The 18,414-nt window shown below is 43.5% G+C and overlaps 1 protein-coding gene across 2 annotated transcripts in view; it reads left to right on the forward strand.

The window, feature by feature from the left end:
* The first annotated feature begins 3,447 nt into the window (after nt 1-3,447).
* Nucleotides 3,448-18,414, forward strand: part of bcam (basal cell adhesion molecule (Lutheran blood group)) — a 54,926-nt gene continuing 39,959 nt past the window's right edge. For both annotated transcript variants that reach the window (XM_061050206.1, XM_061050207.1), the window contains exon 1: nt 3,448-3,738. In XM_061050206.1, coding sequence (XP_060906189.1) covers nt 3,675-3,738 — 64 coding nt within the window. In that variant the 5' untranslated portion in view covers nt 3,448-3,674. The remainder of the gene's footprint in view (nt 3,739-18,414) is intronic.

Genomic DNA, 18,414 nt, shown 5'->3' on the forward strand with positions numbered 1-18,414 from the left:
TGAGTGGCTGTATTGATGTGAGATAGTCAGGCTTTCATTCCCTCCTGCTGTCATAGCTTGGAATAGACAGGGAAAAAGAGTGAAACAGTTTGAGGGTAAACTATCAGTCAAATGCTAAAGCCTTTACAAACTCCTGTCAGGGTCTTCGTTATATGTGTACAACAGCTGTGTGTGTGTGTATTCAAGGCAGCTAATCTATGAGAGCCCAACTTCGAGGTGACTGTTCTGTGTGTGTGCTGCAGTGGTGCAGGTTACAAGTATCGTTTCTCCTCGAACACGGCTGAGAAAATATTAACCAGCTGTTTTGGACCAACTATGTTTGGAATGTGTGCCTTTGAATGCAACTGCTCTGCAAGGGACTATCATTACCTGTGCAGGGTGTGCCCATTAAATATCGCTGCTCCGCTCCACAGCCAAGCTGTCTCAAGAAGATAGAAACTGGCTGATAGTTCCTTTTGTGAACTAAGATTGATATCATAAAAGCAGAGTTCGACAAAGTCTTCCCACGTGTGAGGGGGAAATATGGCTCTCCGTTGACTTTGTGTTATGTGAAAGGGGCCTCTTGGTCACATTCGACCGCAAGCTAACGCCAGAAAAATATCCAAAAGCTAGTGCGTGGAATGATGCACTACGAACAAGGAGACAAATACCAAACCAATTCTGTCAACAGAAAATAAATACTTTTATAAGGAAACAAAAGTAATGAGTCAGCAAGTAAAAATATGGGATCCTGATTATAATGTGGTGCAACAAACTGTAGAGGTAAAAGCTGAGCTAGCAATAAGAGTACATTTTTGATTATTGTTAATTTAAATCAATATCTTACCTAGTTATCTGATCATATAGTAAATATTAAGGTTTACCACTTCTGACCTTTAAAGCTCCTGTGGAGAACTTTTGGTTTGTTTTGATTTTGGCGCCTGTATTGTTGGGTCTGATGTCTCTCTTCTTCCTATACTAAGAATACCCTGTAGATTCTCAATGGGGTTCAGGTCAGGTGTGTTGGCTGACCAATCGAGCACAGTAATACCGTGGTCAGCAAACCAGCTACTAGTAGTTTTGGCAATGTTGGCAGCTACCAAGTGCTGTTGGAAAATGAAATCAGCATCTTCATACCATTTTTGATAGCAGACAGAGGCATTAAGTGCTCTCAAATCTCCTGGTAGATTGAAAGATGATGGCTTGAAATTCTAGATTGCTAGCGCTGGCTTCTAATTTGGCGCCTGTTCGTCTGTTGAATTGTTGTTACTGACATGTGAATGTAATTGTCTGAATGCTGCTGTGACTGTGTTTGTTTCCTTTATGTTGTCTTGGTTTCTTTCAATGACTCAGTAGGCTGTGAAACTGTATTGCCCTTCTGGGATTAATAAAGTTGTCAGAATCTGAATCTGAAGATTGCTGTGTTGACTCTGGACTTGATAAATCACAGCGACAAACACCAGCAGATAACATGGCACCCCAAATCACCAACTGTGGAAACTTTACACTGGACTTCTGACCTTTCACGGCGGCATTCAGCTTGTTTGTATTGTTGGGTCTGGTGTCTCCCATCTTCCTCTTCACAATTCAGGTCAGAAGCCATGTGTGAAGTCTCCACATTCAGTGATTGTCACCTGCTGATGTTGATCCACTGGGTTTGATTTATTTCGGAGTCAAAGCAGACATCTACCAGGAGATTTTTAAGCACCTCATGCTTCCGTCTGCTGAAAAGTTGGGGAGGCTGATTTCATTTTCCAGACTTGGCACCTGCCCACTGTGCTAAAACTACCGGTAGCTGGTTTGCTGACCATGGTATTGCTGTGCTCGATCGGCCAGCCAACCCGCCTGACCTGAACCCCATAGAGAATCTTTGGGGTATTGCCAAGAGGAAGAAGAGAAACACCAGCCAGACCCAACAATACAGACAAGCTGAGGCCACTATCAAAGCAACCTTGGCACGTCACGTTAATGAAGCAACTCATTCAAAATGAGCCCGGTCCAAGTGTTAAGTGCCTAAGTGAAAATACTTTTCAGAAAGGTCAACTTTTTGTACACATACTTTTTTGAATGGTCTTATGGTATATTCTAATATTTTGAGATCCTGTATTTTTGATTTTTGTGAGTTGTAATCAGTAATGGGGCAACAGGCATGACCAAAACATGGCTGGTCCCAAAAGTAATCATCATCACTCGAACCAAAAAAGGCTTGAAACATTTCACTTCATGTCGAATGAATGTAGAATATGTGAAAGTGTCCCTTTTTTAATTAAATTTCGGGGAAAATTAAAATGTTTTCCCTTTCATAGACAATTGGCACTACTTTTATATGATGTGTTTGTAGGTGGAAATCAGTATTTTTCCAATGTTTATGGGATGGTTGCACAAGGCTGCCCAGATTTGTATCTGTTATTGAGTGTTGTTTTCAGAGTATGATGCTTCTGCGCTCTGTCTATGAAACCACCTTATTGGGGACCGGCATCTGTTTATGCTCTCCATCTCCAAGCTTATGGGATTTGGCCTAAATCAACTTCATGGGTCACACAATACCGACTCCATAAGATTGGTATTATAGCATGGTGACTAAGCCACTTAGTCCCTCATGATAATTGTATATCTATACTGTATGTAATACCCAAATAGCTGGTACCATTCCCTGTAAATACCCAAACAGATTCTGAGGGGATTACATGTCTAGGAATGAATGGTATGTCTGTCAATGACAGACAGCTTAGCTTACTCCCAAGAAAAATGGCCTCCAGATACTTTGGAAAATGAAAATCATTTTTTAAGCTGTATGCAAAATGGGGTTGGTCCATGATGGAAGTTTAACAAGGGCAGGTAATAGGTTGATGAGTTGAGATTACGATATCTGAATGATGACTGCCTGCAAGATGAATTATAGCCTTTAGCTATATTAGATTAAAACGAGTAATTGCAAAACTGATTTTTCTCCAATTCCCCACTTAATAAGCTCAACTTTTATTTAGCTTATCTTAGGCAATGAGTTGCCATTATCTCCATAATTTCAAATTGATGAGATGAATAATATTTAACGCTGCTTTTGGTGTCTTGCTGGTCTGAAGAAGTCAAGAAACCGCTTATAACAAAACCAGGAGTTCAGTGTGAGCAGTCACAAGTTTAAATTCTCGTTTTTCAGTGAATTTTGAACACCCTAATACAACTTTACTTGTCTTATCTTAGGGGTGCGTGATTGGAGTAGCTATGAGTCAGAGAGCCTCATGATAAAATCACTTTTAACTTCCTTTAAAGAAATCTGGCGGGCCCCAGTAGACCTATATGCGATTAGTCAAGCAGGTTTTTTCACTGCAACTGAGGTGGAGAGAGAGAGAGAGAGAGGGGAAGGGAGGGGGAGTATTTGGGAGGGAGGGGGGGGTCACCTTTTGTGCAAATATATCAACCAAGAAGACTACCACCAGCATCAGATTTCTGTGAGTGAGTGTGTGTGTGTGTGTGTGTGAGGTGGAGAGAGAGAGAGAGAGAGAGAGAGAGCGAGAGAGGGAGACAGACACTCCTTTGCAGAGAGAGAGAGAGAAAGAGAGGGGAGAGAGAGAGAGAAGTCCAGAAAGCTTTGGAGCATTGAAAGAAGAAAGAAGACTTGCTGCTGCCGCATTTCCAACCCTTTTCAACCAAAAACAAAGTGAATACTCCTCCGTGAAAAACTTCGTAAAGCGGCCATGGACGGGATAACATTTGGACGCACGTCGCTGCTGTGCACCTTGCTGCTGTGGGCATTTCAAGGTAAGTCTCTGTGACACTTGTCGCTACAATGTTTAACTCAAAAAAAAAAAAAATGACAGAAAGTAACTTTATAACGCTTTTCAAACGGCGCTAGTTGGTTTTTAATGGCTTCATGCGACATAATATTACTTTCCTTTCTCGCTGTCTCGGAGTTACTGCTGTGGGTACAAACCTGTCCACAGTCTCTGGTCCGCACATGCCCCGGTCAGAAGCGGCCAATTAAGTTGTTTTGCTCAACCAAACACTTTGTAGCTTGGGTTGCGTTTGCGTTATAATGGTCAGAAAACAAGTTGCAGTGTGCATGTCTCGGTTTTGTTAAGAAAATAAGTCGAGACATGCTTTAATAAAGTGTAAACCCGGAATTTTTTCCCGACATAAGTCCGTTTGTTTTAGTTGGTGGGGAAAGAAGCGCTGCAGAATCCGTCAGGTTGTGCAGTTCGGGTTCTCTGTAGCCTACAGAGGGAATATTTAAGGGTTAATGGTGTGTGTTTGTAGTTTTACGCTACAAGACTCGGCTCCGCACTTGACTGCGCTTATTTAAGTGAGAGACTGCGGCAAGCCGTTAGTTCAACTGGACACCTCCTCCAATGCAATCCACCCTAATACAATCAGAGCATGTAGCCTGTTAGATTAAAACACGAGACTGGATAAAGCCAAGTTCGGAAAATCCACGTTTCATCAGGGGAGAAGTTCTTTGATGATAACATTAATAAAAAAAAAATAAAAAAAAAGGTTGTCCAACTACTTTGTTCCCAGACCCTTAAGAAACGATAAGCTCTGTTTTAAAACCCATGTAGCCCGTCTCGTCTAGTCTCATTCATGCTGCCTCGTCTGGCTGCTGCCTGGGTGCAGTTTCCAGTGCTTTGATGTCTGATCTGCGGGATTTGCGTCTCCTTTGCTGGCAGAGTGCCTCACCCTGAGCACCCCTGGGTGCTGCCAGAGAGGCTAAGCCAATTTAAATTCAACCTGACTTAGGCCCTGTAAGAAGTTTGTCAAATAAATAGATAGATTATTTTTTTTTATCACTCTCTAAAACTGAATATAAAGGCCTACACTCATGTAAGGAGTTGCCGTGGTTGCTCTAGAAGTTTATTTTCGAGTCATGAATTTATCATGGAGATTTATCTCCCATGATTACCCTCTAACTGGTTTATGGCACCACTGGGGAGATTATGGTTTTACTGCAGGCTGTTTCATGGTGTTTTAAAACTTCTTTTAGTGTCACCACAATATTTCAGTTAATAACCTTATAAAATATGTAATATATAATGTGTTTGATGTTGGCGCGTGTTTCATGAGTTTGACTTAGAAATATGTTAAATCCTCCCGAGCTTTCTACGTATTTGTGCGTGTCAAGATCAAATTTCCCAAAGTACTCGTGGGCATGTTTTTTTTTTTTAGGTTATTGCTAATTCCTTGCCTTTGCAGGCAGCCTGTGGTGGTTTGAAGCAGGATGAGCTGCAGGGCGGGGCTGGGTTGCCGGGCAACTCCCCCTTCTCTCAGTTCTCCACCTCTTCTTTTCTCTCTTGCAGAGCTCACTGCATCATTTTTTAATTCTCATTGATTTGAAGCTCTTTAACCAACACCACTGTTGCTTCCCTAACACAAAACCTGGCTTTTTAGCTTCTACATCTGAGCTGACTTCTCTTTAAGCCACTTCATTACCTAGATCTCCTTTCACGACCGTCCTGCCCTCAGAGACAGTTGTTGCGGTTTGCTGTCTGTCTGCCCTTCATGGAGCCTTTTAACAGGTGCTAAAAAGTGCCTTGTAATTGATGGATGCAGTGCAGATCACACGTCTCTACAGCTGTGTTGCATTGATTTAAAGGCTCAGCTCCAGGTGCTGACCTCGCCCCGTTCCTCCATGCTGCCCTGAATCTGAGGAGGGGAAAAAGTCATTATTTATCTCTAGTGCTAAAAATGTTGATTTCTGGGAAGAAAAACAGTCCAAAACCCTCCCTCTATCTCCACTTCTCTCTCTCTCTCTCTCTCTCTCTCTCTGCATAGTTTTGTCTAATAATAGCAGCTCTAGCTGGGTCTCACTGGGATTCTGTCACACAGACCCACATTCTCACAATTGCTGGTCACAGACTTGCAACTTGCAGCTATGTCACTTGTGAGCGTGCTCGTGCACTAAATAGAACCGGGGGACACGTTACACCCAGATGTGTGTCATCTCCTTAAAGTGTGACACCATATGTCAAGCATGTTTCCCTGCAATTATGTATGTAGTTGTGACACATGGATATTGGGTGCATGATAGACATTGGCGCCCCAAAGTGCTCAGCATGCCTGTGCCTAGGATCGCTGTGACCTTTTGACCCACTCACCAAGACGTGTTGGTAAATGCCTCACACTCTCAGGATGCCATTTCTTTCTCTATTGCAGCACAGGCAGATATATATGCTGGAATTTTCATGGAATTTTAAGTGTCTCAGTCTCTTCAAGTAAGAAACTGTCTTTTCTAAGCCAAGTTTGAAGAACCCTCAAACCCCGAGAGGAAGTTTCAAGGTAACATAGTGTGTCACACAAAGTTAGTGTTTTCTGGGAGTAAAAAACGTCACATCAACTGCGGCACTGCCTGAGTTTCTTTGTTAACTTTGGTTTTAAGAGCAATCCCAAGGACAAAAAGAACAAAGTGACATTAAAGTAAAGAGACAAAAAAGAGAAGTCAAATGCTCAGATGAGTCTGATTTAAACTGTAGAGACTCCAAAGTGGTCTGAAACAGGTGGAGAGAATCGGAGTGACAAGCATCAGCTGACTTCAAGGTGTTCGAGTCTAACACGCAGCGTCAGCCTCTTTGTCTATCGCTGCCTTAATTCCCACAGTCATTTCCTCACTTTTAATTTCTGCCCCCCCCCCCCCCCCCCCCCCCCCCCCTGCCAGTGCAGAATCAAAAGTTCACCCCCTGCGGCTGTGTGTAATTATTATGGTATTAGGGCCAGAAAAAGAGGCATTTAGGCATGAGGAGATAAAAGCCTGGGGACCTCTTTGACAACTGTCCTGGGACGGATGGTGTTAGTCTTTTGCAAGCTTACACATGTGTGCATTCAGAGTTATGACTAGAAATGCAAAGGTTACATACATTCTTAGAACAACCACACAAACACCAAGAGTGTTCTGTACATTGTGACGCTTACACATAGAGCCCCCCAGCTACGGGATTCTGGTTGTTACACAACTCTGGAAACCTGAGCTCATATTGCAATGAGTGACAGATTGATGGGGGCTGCTTTGGGAGAACAAGTCCATGTTTGCCCCCTTGTCATTATGCCTCTGGGGGACCGAAGCCTTGGAATGGCATGGGCTGTAGTTATTGAGGTGATTCATCCCCCCTCTGTGTGTGTTTTTCTGTGTGTGTGTGTGGGGGGGACAGTGAAGGAGTAAGTCACTGGGATGGAATGAGTGGCATTCCTGTGGACACGTTGCCGCTCGCTCTGTAATGTGTGTTTGTTTGTCATCACCTTCAATTCTATAGAGCAGGGGCTTCCTTTTCTCGCTTTACAAACCCCGCTCTCACCACAAGTCACAGGCCGTAATCCACGCACAAACATGCAACAACAATGCAGCGCCTGTCTCACCATTGAGTGGCGTTTTTTTTACAGGTGCAAAGCAAGAGTTTGCCACAGCCAGGGTGCATACTTGTGGTTTGACTGGGCTTCACTGGACCGTTCAAGCAGGGGGCACTGGTTAAACATTAGTCAGTTAAAATAAAGGGAATGTTATGGATGTTAGGGGGCACTGAGACAGGGATTTGAGCTCGCCAGCGCTTCACACACCCACTAGTGTTCATTATTTGACATGATTGACACATTAAAGTCAATTCAAACAGGTTGATAGCATCCTAATGTTGGAAATTGAGCATGCAGTTGGCATAGATATGCAGCTGGGCTTCTTGCACGTGGTTAATCCTGGTTTGAAGTTGGTTAGCAAGAGTGATTTGATTCACTGCGGAGCCAGGAGAAAGTTTATCCCCCCCCCTTTTTTTTTCATCCTCGTACCCTCACCGGAGCTTCAAAGCAGCCACACAAACCTGTGATTACACACACACACACACACACACACACACACACACACATCATTCATAAACAAAAGGTGAACTCAACCAGGTAAGCTTTGCTTGTGCTCTCATCTCTTTCCTTCTGGTCTTTGTCTGTCTTTTAACCCAACTTTTATTTTCTGTGTCCTTCTCAATGACACTAAGAGGTAATGTTTTTAATGCTAGTGTGTTCCTGTGTGTTTACTTGCTGTGCTGTTGTCTTTTCCTGCTTTGCTATTGTGTGTGGGTCACAGTAAATAACCCCCGAGTAGCATCAGGAAGAGTGCCCCGCTGTGTTTTAGAGGCAGAGGGCTGTTTTAGTTTTTTTATGCCCATTCCTGGTGCTCTTCCTCAGCAGATTCATGGCCTCTATTGATGATTTCAAAATAAAGCTTACCATCCTCCCCCACTTGGCGTGTACAGTGTATCTCCCTTTTGAAATAAATTCCACTGCAGTGTGTGCCTCCACCCTTTAGAGTTGTGGAAAAAGTTGAACGCACATTATTGCCATGGACAGAAAAAACAGAAAAAGCTTGAAAAGCAGCTGTTCAGAACTTGTTTAGGTTTGGTCTTTTTGCTTTGAGGATGCTCTCTTTATCATTAGTGGCTTTTATAGGAAGGAAAGGAAGGAAGCAGGGAGGAAGGGATGCAGGGAGAGAGAGATCAAGGGATAGGATGAGACATGATTACAGCTGACTATTGTGTTGCCACCGTGCGGCCTTGTTGTTCCTGTCTCGGGGGAGGGCGATGATGGTGATGGGTAATTTCAAATGCAGCCTTGAAAAGAGGCTCCGTGTGTGTGTGTGTGTGTGTGTGTGTGTGTGTGTGTGTCCCCTTGTCTCTTCATCTGTGTATGTGCTGGTGGTAGTGAGGTTGGTTGGTTGGTTGGTTGGAGGTGGGGGAGGCAATTCAGGGTATGGAGCAAAATTGAAAATTCAAAAAGCTCTTTGGAGAGATGAGGGTTAAGTGCTGCCAATCCATTTAGCAGGAGAGTGTTGTGGTAAGATGTGAGCAAGAGCCTCTATTTCTGCATGTGTAAAGGGTAGGAATATGCAAAGCAGGGCTATCTGGCTTTATTTGGTCTTCTCTGCATGAGGCTATAATCTGTGTAATAAAATAGCAATGGAATCACAATGTCCATCATGTTTTCTGCCGCAAAAAACATTCTCCTCCTTGTGTCCAGTTGTTTGGATCCATCAAATGGAATACAACAAACAAAAGTGATGAAGGCACAGATAGCAGCAGAGAGGATCAGACAGGCGGAGTGCACCAGCATTGGGAAATACCAATTAGGAACGGGGAATGTCACAGAAAAGCCTGGATCTGTAGCCAAGGAGATCATTTTCCTGGCAGCCGAGCAGAAATCCTAACCCCTGCGCCCCTCCAACCCTAAACCCTCCATCTGACTGTTGGCTGGCAGTGCGTCCTCTGGGAGACCCGCAAGCTGTTGCTTTTCAGACATCAACAGTTGCCTCAGCAGCAGTTGTTGAATGCACCCCTACAAAAAAAAAAAAAAAAAAAATCTCTGTCACCCCTCCTTTCTTCACACACTTGGGTTCTGTTACCACCTCGTGTCTTTCCACACCGCTAGCTCTGGTGTTGGCGCTGGCTGGTGTGTGTGTGTGTGTGTGTGTGTGTGTGTGTGTGGAGGGGGGGGGGGGGGGGGGGGGGGGGTGTGGGGGGGGGGTAAGAGTGGCAGAACTCTGTTTGCTGTTAAAGAACCTCTGACTTATATGTCCCATATTTTCTGACATACCAGAAAATACCTCCGCAAAAAAAAAGACTGTACATGATTTGAAACACTTCCCATGTGGGCAGAGATACTTGAATGCACCTTTAACCCAGTTATTCTTGCTTCCTAAGGAGTGGTTTCATAAATTTGGACTGGGATTCTTTTCCTCCCTTATCTCTATCGCACAACGATAACCATAAGATGAGGGTTACTTAAAGTTCACCAGGCTGCAGAATGTTTGGTGTGTACATGTGCATACACAAGTCTGTGTGCGAGCAAATTTACTCAAACCACTGCCACAAAGGTACGTCGAAACCGAAGATCATTACTCTTCTCTCTTTGGAACCACTCTTCATGTCCAATCTCCCTCTTCCATCTGTCAGAGGACATTCCTGCGCCTCCCATGACTTTAATCTAGTTAATGGTTAAGCAGCGGTGGTTAACCTCTCCACTGAGGATGGTCACTGTTTGACAATGAGATCTTATTGCTTTAACTGGGCCGGGGGGATCTGTGAGAGGAGTGGGAACATTAATCCTCCATGCTGGGAAGGAAGAGGAGGAGCAGAAGGGGAGGGGGGGGAGGGGGGGGGGGGGTCGTGGAGGTATTTTGATGTTGGGTTTGGAGGTTGTGTTATGGCATCCTAACACAACATGTCAAAGAGAGCAGCTTGGTCTGTGGCGCAAAGGTGTAAAATATGATGGAGTAGGGACCACAAGACGGTTTGCAGGTGGCTTCAGGGTCACGCTAGTGCTTAGGTCTCTAGTCCTGAAAATCCCAGTCCTGGATTCGAGTACTACAACACAGATGGGAACGCTAGTTACATCACTTAGAAGCACTAAGACATTACAGTCAATGTAACTAACAGACACAGTTACAAAACCACATTAAAGAATAAGTCAGCTACTTCATTAATGAACTTTTTTTTCCATACAAGACTTGAATCCATGTCCCCAGGCTAAAACTTCTGTTTGTTTGACACAGCCATCGCCCCAACGGCCATGCCAAAAGTTAATACACACTCTTTATGCTTCATCATCTAACTTCAATATCCCATTAAACAATTAGCTAAAACTGTATTAAGAGATGCTGCTACAGGGTTACTGCATACTTTGAAGAGTTGGCAACTTGCGCCACTGAGCACAAAAGCAGCTATTTTTGACAATTTGTGAGTGAAAATGAGGAAACATCCACTGCCTTTCAGCTTATGTCAGAGTATACTCGGTTCTCTTTGTTGGACGTTTGCAATGACTTCATGTCTGTGTGTGAGAAAAGGGGGTTCCCCCACGTTACCTGAGAGCCAGGCCTCGGTGTCATCACTGAAACAGATCAAGTGTTAAGCTTTCAGGGCTTCCTCATCAGGTGACCTGCCTGAGGACATAACTCCTCTTTGCTTTATCGAGGTTTCACTCACCTGATCCCCCCCCGAAACAACGGCAGCGCTAAAGTTCCTCCTGCTCGTCTCTGCTTGTGTGAACTTGACTTTGAAAGAAAAGAGTAGCAGCGTAAAGTTACCATGCTGTGACTGTTAATGTTCTCCTCGAGTCTCATCCTGTTCTTAACTTTAGTTTGAGTCTCCTTTTTCTCCCCGTTAGTTACATTTCTCCCAGGAATTCGCTTGTCAGTGTCAGTACCACACCCTGCTTTACGCCCAGCTGTGTGAATTATCACTTTTATCACTGTGTTTTTTAATTCTCTCCAGCTCTCACTCTCATCTGTCTCTCTCCTCCTCTTTACTTAACCTCATGCTTCATCCATCATCTGTCTCACATCCCCGCCAGGGACCAACACAAAACACATGCATCCTCCGGACCATGTGTTGTCTAATCATCACAATAACCTGAACAGAAGGTGCCACAAGAAGCAGGGTGTCTGAAATCCCCGGTGATTTTTAGCAGTAGGTGGAAGGTAATGTTTTTATTTTGACTGACAGTTCAGCTAATGAGAGTAATCAAGAAGACCTAAAGTCACTCTCTGTTGGTTAAACAGTATTTATAAAGCTGCACGTAGTTGCAAAGGAAGTACTCAAGTTTCATTTTAGAGATGAAAAGCAGCAAGTGCATTTTTCAGACTTGTTTTTATCGTCAATTTGGCAGCTGAATTTCCCGTGTTGCTCACCAGTCTTCATGTCGTCCGGTAATTCAGGAAGAGTCAAGTTTCAGAGCTTCATTTTGATTTTGTCTACCAGGAAGAAAAAAAAAGTACAAGCTCACTTCGGGCCCATATGAATATTTAATCCAGAATCGATAGTATTCAATTGGGTTACGACTCCATCAGGCTAAATGATTTCCAATTACATGTCTGTGCATTGTGCAGAACAACAAATGTGATGGATAGTTATTGTGTGGATAATGTTAGACTTACAGAGTGGCTAACTGGTTTAGCCTCTTGTTATTGAAGGCTAAAGTAATTATAACCCCAGTGTTTGGCCTCAAGAGCATTTTGCATGCTGCCCTGGCCATGTTCCAGAGGCAGGATTTAATTTAGTTAATGATTATTCAAACTGCATGATTATAAATTGGATGTTAGCTAACATACAGTAGATATTCTCTGCTGCTTCATGGAGTTTAGAGAGACACTGAGAGGTCTAGGCAGTTTGGAGGACCGCCTTTGATCTCTACTCATGTCATCCAAACACACACACACACACACACACGTACACACACACACACGCGCGCATACACACACTTCAAGATTTGTCTCCATGGAGAATGATGAAAGATGCACCAACTCCCTCTGTCAATTAGCAGTTTGTGGAGTGTGTGCTGCACAGTGTGTGTGTGTGTGTGTGTGTGTGTGTGTGTGTGTGTGTGTGTGTGTGTGTGTGTGCTGCACAGTGTGTGTGTGTTTTGTGTGTGCCTATGCTTTGAAAGCAGTGTGTGAGGGTGGCGTTGGTTAATGGAAGGGGCAGAGAGGACACATGTTCAATAATAAGGCCTGACAAAGGGGGACAGGCAGGGGGAGGGATAGAGGGAGGATGGGAGGATGATGGAACATTCAGTGTGTCAGTGCTCTTCATTACGTCTCCCTCTGCTTTTATGGCTGGAAATCAATATCATTATATTAATGAAAATGGTACCCCACAATAATATGGCTTAATGCAACAGGTGGCAGAGGTATAAAGAAAAGCATACATCGATGCAATTTGCTTTCAATAAATAGTTATGAATACAAATATCTGTTTGTCCTAACAAATAGTCCGATATCAAAAACTCATTCCAACAAAAACAAAAATGCAGCTGACTATAAGGGAAACTCATGAACTTGATTATGTTTTACATTTTTGTTTGAAAAATCATCGTTATCATCATCATGGGGTAACCCTCAGTTACAGTCGTGCCAAGGTACAGACAACAAGAGAGCAGATAAAAGTAGCCAGAAAATCAGCAGAAAAGGCTAACAGGGGTAGCATTAAGAGAGAAAACGTGGATCACACAGGAGCATTTCTGATATTAGGAGGTAAAAGGGGAAAATAATTTCATCGAACTTATTATTGCACTTAGAATTTCAGTAGTGTGAAAAAGATCACAAAATGATACCTATATTACTAAAAACGTGACGATGTAGCAGCATGCACAACCTGGGCTAATAGAATCTGAATGTACCACAGACATTTATTAAGCGGTATACTTGACCTATATGTGTGTTTGGAGTTTGTTTGTATTATTTTGGCCTCGAGTCGTGGAGTCAGCAGCAGAGCCGAGCGTGTTCTATTCGTTTGCCTCAGCTCAAACATACTGCAGCCTTGGGACTCCTTATTGACGCACCTTTTTAATGTATTTTTCAGAGGTCTTTCTGTCTCTGCACCTGAACAAGGCTACATTGTTAAAACATTCCTGTAGGCTGTTGGAATGCAGGTATTAATACTGGGCTGATTGCACACATGGAAGAGAGAGAAAGAGTGGAGGAGGAAGGAGAGGGAAGAAGGAGGAATGGAGAGGAGAGTGAGGGAGGCACTGTGAGAGGGTAACACGTGGTAGTCCATGTTTAAAACTTGTGGGACTCTGCATGCATGGATGAACACATGTATGCATACAGGTACTTAAGTAGTGTGTGTTCACAGCTTCATACGTGTGAGAAGTCTGGGTATTTCAGCGTGTGTGTCTGGAATGTGTACCCCATTAACTGAACTTACGCTGTGTGTGTGTGTGTGTGTGTGTGTGTGTGTGTGTGTGTGTGTGTGTGTGTGTGTGTGTGTGTGTGTGTGTGTGTGTGTGTGTGTGTGTGTGTGTGTGTGTGTGTGACAAAGCAGAGTCTGGGGAACAGGGCCTAGCAGTGTGTGTGGGCACTCATCACGTTGAGCAGTCAGGTCTGTTTGGAGCATGTGAACATTACCGCAACCCCAACATGAACTGAAATCCGGACTTAACAGAGGTTATAAATAGGTGTGTGTATGAAGGGGGTGTGTGTGTGTGTGTGTCCAATCCCATCACATTGATGGCAGTACCAGCTGGCGATGGGACAGAGGTGGACTTAGCCCACCATGACACCTAGCAGGGCCTCCCATGTCTGCTTACTCCTGTTTTCTTTTCTTTTTCACTTAATTTCTCCGGCCTTGCTTTCTTAGCAGCCTTTCCTTTTACCTCGTCTGCGGCATCCATTTCCCTTTATTCATTGTCTTTCTTAGGTCGTTGTGTTGTTTTTAGTGTTTGTTTCAATACCCGCAGTGCCACTATCAAGCATTGCATGTAAATTCTGCGATTCCCATTACATCATTTATTAGCCCCCAAAACATCAACTTGTTTCTTCCTCTTCAAAACAGAGGTAGTCACAGCATGAATAAATATCACGGTTACAGCAACTACTGACTAGGAGCTGCGAGAGAGAACAGATTTGAGGTCCCAGACAGTGTGACCATTAGCAAGTTAGCAAAATGTCAGCATTCAGTGTTTTCAAATGAAAAATATTAAAGCAGATTTTTTACATTAAGATTATTAAAGCTGATAAAAGTACAATGAAAGGCAGTCTCATGTACTTCTACGACATTGTAATGCTACGACTGTCAGTGTTTTGGGTTATATCTGATTGATTTGCCGTGTGCCTATAGCATCCATCGGTATATCTGTTTGACTTCACTGCCTGGGGAACTTGGTTTTAGACTTTTCTTCAGAGGAGACAATCAAAATCAGGAAGGAAATAAATGTTTCAGAATATGACCTTTATTAAGACCGAGAATTTGAAAGTCAAGCTTTTATTACCAACTTTTTCAGGAAACAAAAGCTTTACCAGATCTGCCATTTCTTAGATTCCTCACTCTTTCATTTGACTCTTTGTTTTATTCTCTGCTTCGTCCTGGATTTAACTGATATATAGTTTATGAGAAAATAAAAACAGGGTAGGGCTAGATAAGTTCTTTACTTCATCCTACTCACTTTTCAAACAAAGATTGGTTATAAATGGAGTCTCTACGGAAAGTAAGTTGCTTTTGATATTTGTTTTGTTCGCCTGTATTTTATTTTCTTGTTTTCAAAGTGTTTGAATAAATGAATGAATAAGCAGGATTGGATAATTCTTCTCAGTTTGCATTGTGTCACATTGAGCCTCCATGGTTGTGGCTCCTGGTTCACCAGCTGGTGCTATATGATCCAGGCTGTCAGGGTCGGAGCCTCTTCGTTGGCAAGGAAGTAAGCAAGGTAAAACCATGCCAAAAAAAAAACTACCATTCACTGCCTACACCCTCATATCAAGCCCCTCACCCACACACACCCCCTACCTCGCCCCATCTGTTTGTTTGGCGCTGGTTTTGGGGGGCAGTTGGTGTAACGGTTCAGGAGAGCATCTGAGCCAGGCCCACCATCGGCATTGCAGGGCAAACAAAGTCAGAGCTCACTGTGCAGCAGTAACCCCAAGCTAATGCTAATTTCCTTGGAAAATCAGCGAGAAATGCTACATGCTAGGAGACGTGGGCCTTATGGTCACATTGCTATCAGCCAAACAAAGGCATACTTGTCTTCCTGCAGTTCCCACCTGTTCTCCCTGTTCTCCACCCTCGCTTTGGCTTAATCCAAGTATCAGAACAGGACCTCGTGTCCTTCAAAGAACACTTTCTCCTGTTCTCACCCACACTGTTCTTTTCTTCTTTCTTTCTTTTTCTCTATCCTTGCCTTCTCCCAACGGGCAGGTTTGGCATTTTTAGCAGGACAAAAGAAAACAGTGGCAGTGACTGAGAAAGAGGAGAGACAGCTGGATGGTCAGGGACTCCAGATCACGTTGCATGTCTGTGCCTCTTTTCTGTCTGTGCCCTCATATCTTTCGTTCTCTGTCTCCTCACCCTTTCCTTTCTTTTGACTACTTCACCTCTGCTCCTCATTTTCTCTTTCTTTCACTCATTTTTTCCCTTTGACTTTCTCTCTTATTTTTTTTTTTTCCTCTGCATTTCCATCTTTTCCCACTCCACTATGTGGTCAGAGCCCCTGCAGTGGATTATCAGTCAGTTGACTCACTGAGGGCAGCCAAAGCCTCCAGTACAAACATGAGACAATATCCAAATGATTGGCTGCTTGGCTGTGGACCGTGGAAACAAGCCTCCATATCAGTCTGAGCCAGGCTCGGTCCACTGGTCTACCCATAAACCACATTAGCCAGTTACAGTGACACACTGCAGCGCTCCTGTTTGTTTGCAGCTGCTGCCTTGATTGTACAACACGAAACTGAAAGAAGTATCAGATAGATACAGAAGCTGCTATCGTACCGGCTAAGGAATGCCAAAATGAATTGTAGTAGAGTTGCAGTGTAGAGTCTGCAGCTTTTGGCATGCTGTCCCTTCCACATACCAAAACACACATTGAATGTACCAATAAAACAGCAAAGGATCCCCCAGGGTGGTACAGTCCACATCAGAACAGAATCGTGTGTCAGTTTAAAGGAGACACTCAAAGTTATGAGTAGATCAATGACTCTTGTTTTAGTGTTCGTTACCTTTTCTCCCGCCTCCTCTACTCTTAAAATCTGGTGCACAAAGCGCTGCGAAGGGGCTGCATTAGTCAACTGAGCTGTCAATCATGACATTTTACTGTACTCCTTTTAATAACATCTAATAATGAATTAAAACCAAACTCCACTTTTAAATACAGTACAATGCAAGTAAAAACAAACCATATTTCATTTTTTTTTGTATTTTGATTTTTTAACTTGACTCATGTCCCCTCTTTCCATCTGTTAAAATGGATATATATAATCTACAATTATATCAAAAAGTTTAAAGCTACACTAAGAGCTAAATCAAGGCAATCCCCTACTGTTTTCCCTTTTCTGTTTGTGGTCTACTCATTGCATATTTTGTGATATAGCAACAATATGTGGCACATTTCTTGCAAAAATGTTATGAATGAAGCAACCATTTGGTGTGAACATAGTGTGGTGAGCATCTGTGTTCTAGTATGCTAAATGTATATAATGCCATTGTACACATTCTCCTGCATCTACTGGGTATTTCCAACCCATCTGCCTCTACTTGTGCACGGATGAAACTCTAAGCCCGAGTGTTACATCCAAGTTTTGCCTCCATATGTGTCCCTGCCTCCCCTGCCACCTCAGCCTGTTCTCCCCTGCTCATTATGGAGATATTCTGGAGGCCTCTCTGCCCCCCAGCTATCTCTCGTCTTACGAGAGGGAGAGTTGAAGTCATGGAAAAATCCGGGAACTCTGCTGATGATAGCTTCGTCAACTCGGCTCACTTCTCTTCTACATTCCTCAACTCACACTTCTTTAACTCTTCACCTCTTCCTGGATTTGACAGCCCCCCCCCCCCCCCCCCCTTCCCTACTCTCCTGTCCTTTACCTTCTTCCCTCACCCCTTCCTGGCTTGTACCTGTGTGGACAAGCTTTTGCCTGCCTGTGCAAACCCCAATCCTACCCTCCCCTACATAAATGTCAGAATTTGCCCAAGGGCCCCAAACACTCCTGCAGAATGTGTAATTGTAACCCAGCCATTACAAAAGCGAGCTGTTCTCAAATGACATTTGGTGACATACAGACTCTTTGAGAAAAACTCACATTGGTGACTTACATCAAAACAATGAATGAAATCCTGAAATTGTAAATCAAATAACTCATTCATCTTTTGTGCTTTGGTTAAAAAAAAAAAACAGGACTGTGATTTTGGACACAGTGTGATGAATAATGAATGAATGATGCTGCTGGGAGGGCCGCCGTTGCAGCCTTTGAGTTCATCTAATTGAAACAAGTTCAAAAGTGTCAGGTCTGCTTTTATCTTCATCTTGTATCCTTTATCCCTCCATCCCCCACTCCTATAATTGAAAAGCATTGTTTGACAGCTATGAATATAGTCTCATGATTACACGTGCTCAGTATTATGTGGTTTCATTTAATGACCCCCATCTCTTTTCAGAAAATGTTCTCCTGTGATTTTCATTAAATTGAAGGGAAATGTTTTCATGGATTTGCCTTCTTTATTATCTTTTTTCTTTACTACCAAAAATGGCTAAAAATGTGAAGACCCATAGTAGGCTGCTTTATCTTTCCCATCTTAATCTCGCTCCGAACGGTCTCCACTAGCAAGCTACCCTCTATCTAACCCCACCCTTCTCTCCTCACCTCTCTCCACCCATCCCTGCTTCCCTCCCCCATTCTCTCCCTCTCCCTCCCCCTCTCCTTCTCTTACACTCTCAAACATGTCTACATTATTACCAGATGCTTAGAGATGGAGGAGGTGGATGAGATGGTGCCAGGGTAGCAGAGGTGTTGATAGTAAAGCTTCAACACCCCGAGAAACTTCCAGAAGCCTCCTTTTTACACAAGACTGCACTCACACACGCATCCTCCTGCTTGGCCTTACACAGTATGAGCCATTGTCCTAAAATACCTGTAGTTGCAACACCTACCTGGACCATCTGCTCCTATAAACACCTACTCAATCTGCTGGGAGAGAAACCAAGTTTTTCTGC

Source organism: Labrus mixtus, chromosome 11 (assembly GCF_963584025.1).
Source record: "Labrus mixtus chromosome 11, fLabMix1.1, whole genome shotgun sequence".
Taxonomy (NCBI): domain Eukaryota; kingdom Metazoa; phylum Chordata; class Actinopteri; order Labriformes; family Labridae; genus Labrus; species Labrus mixtus.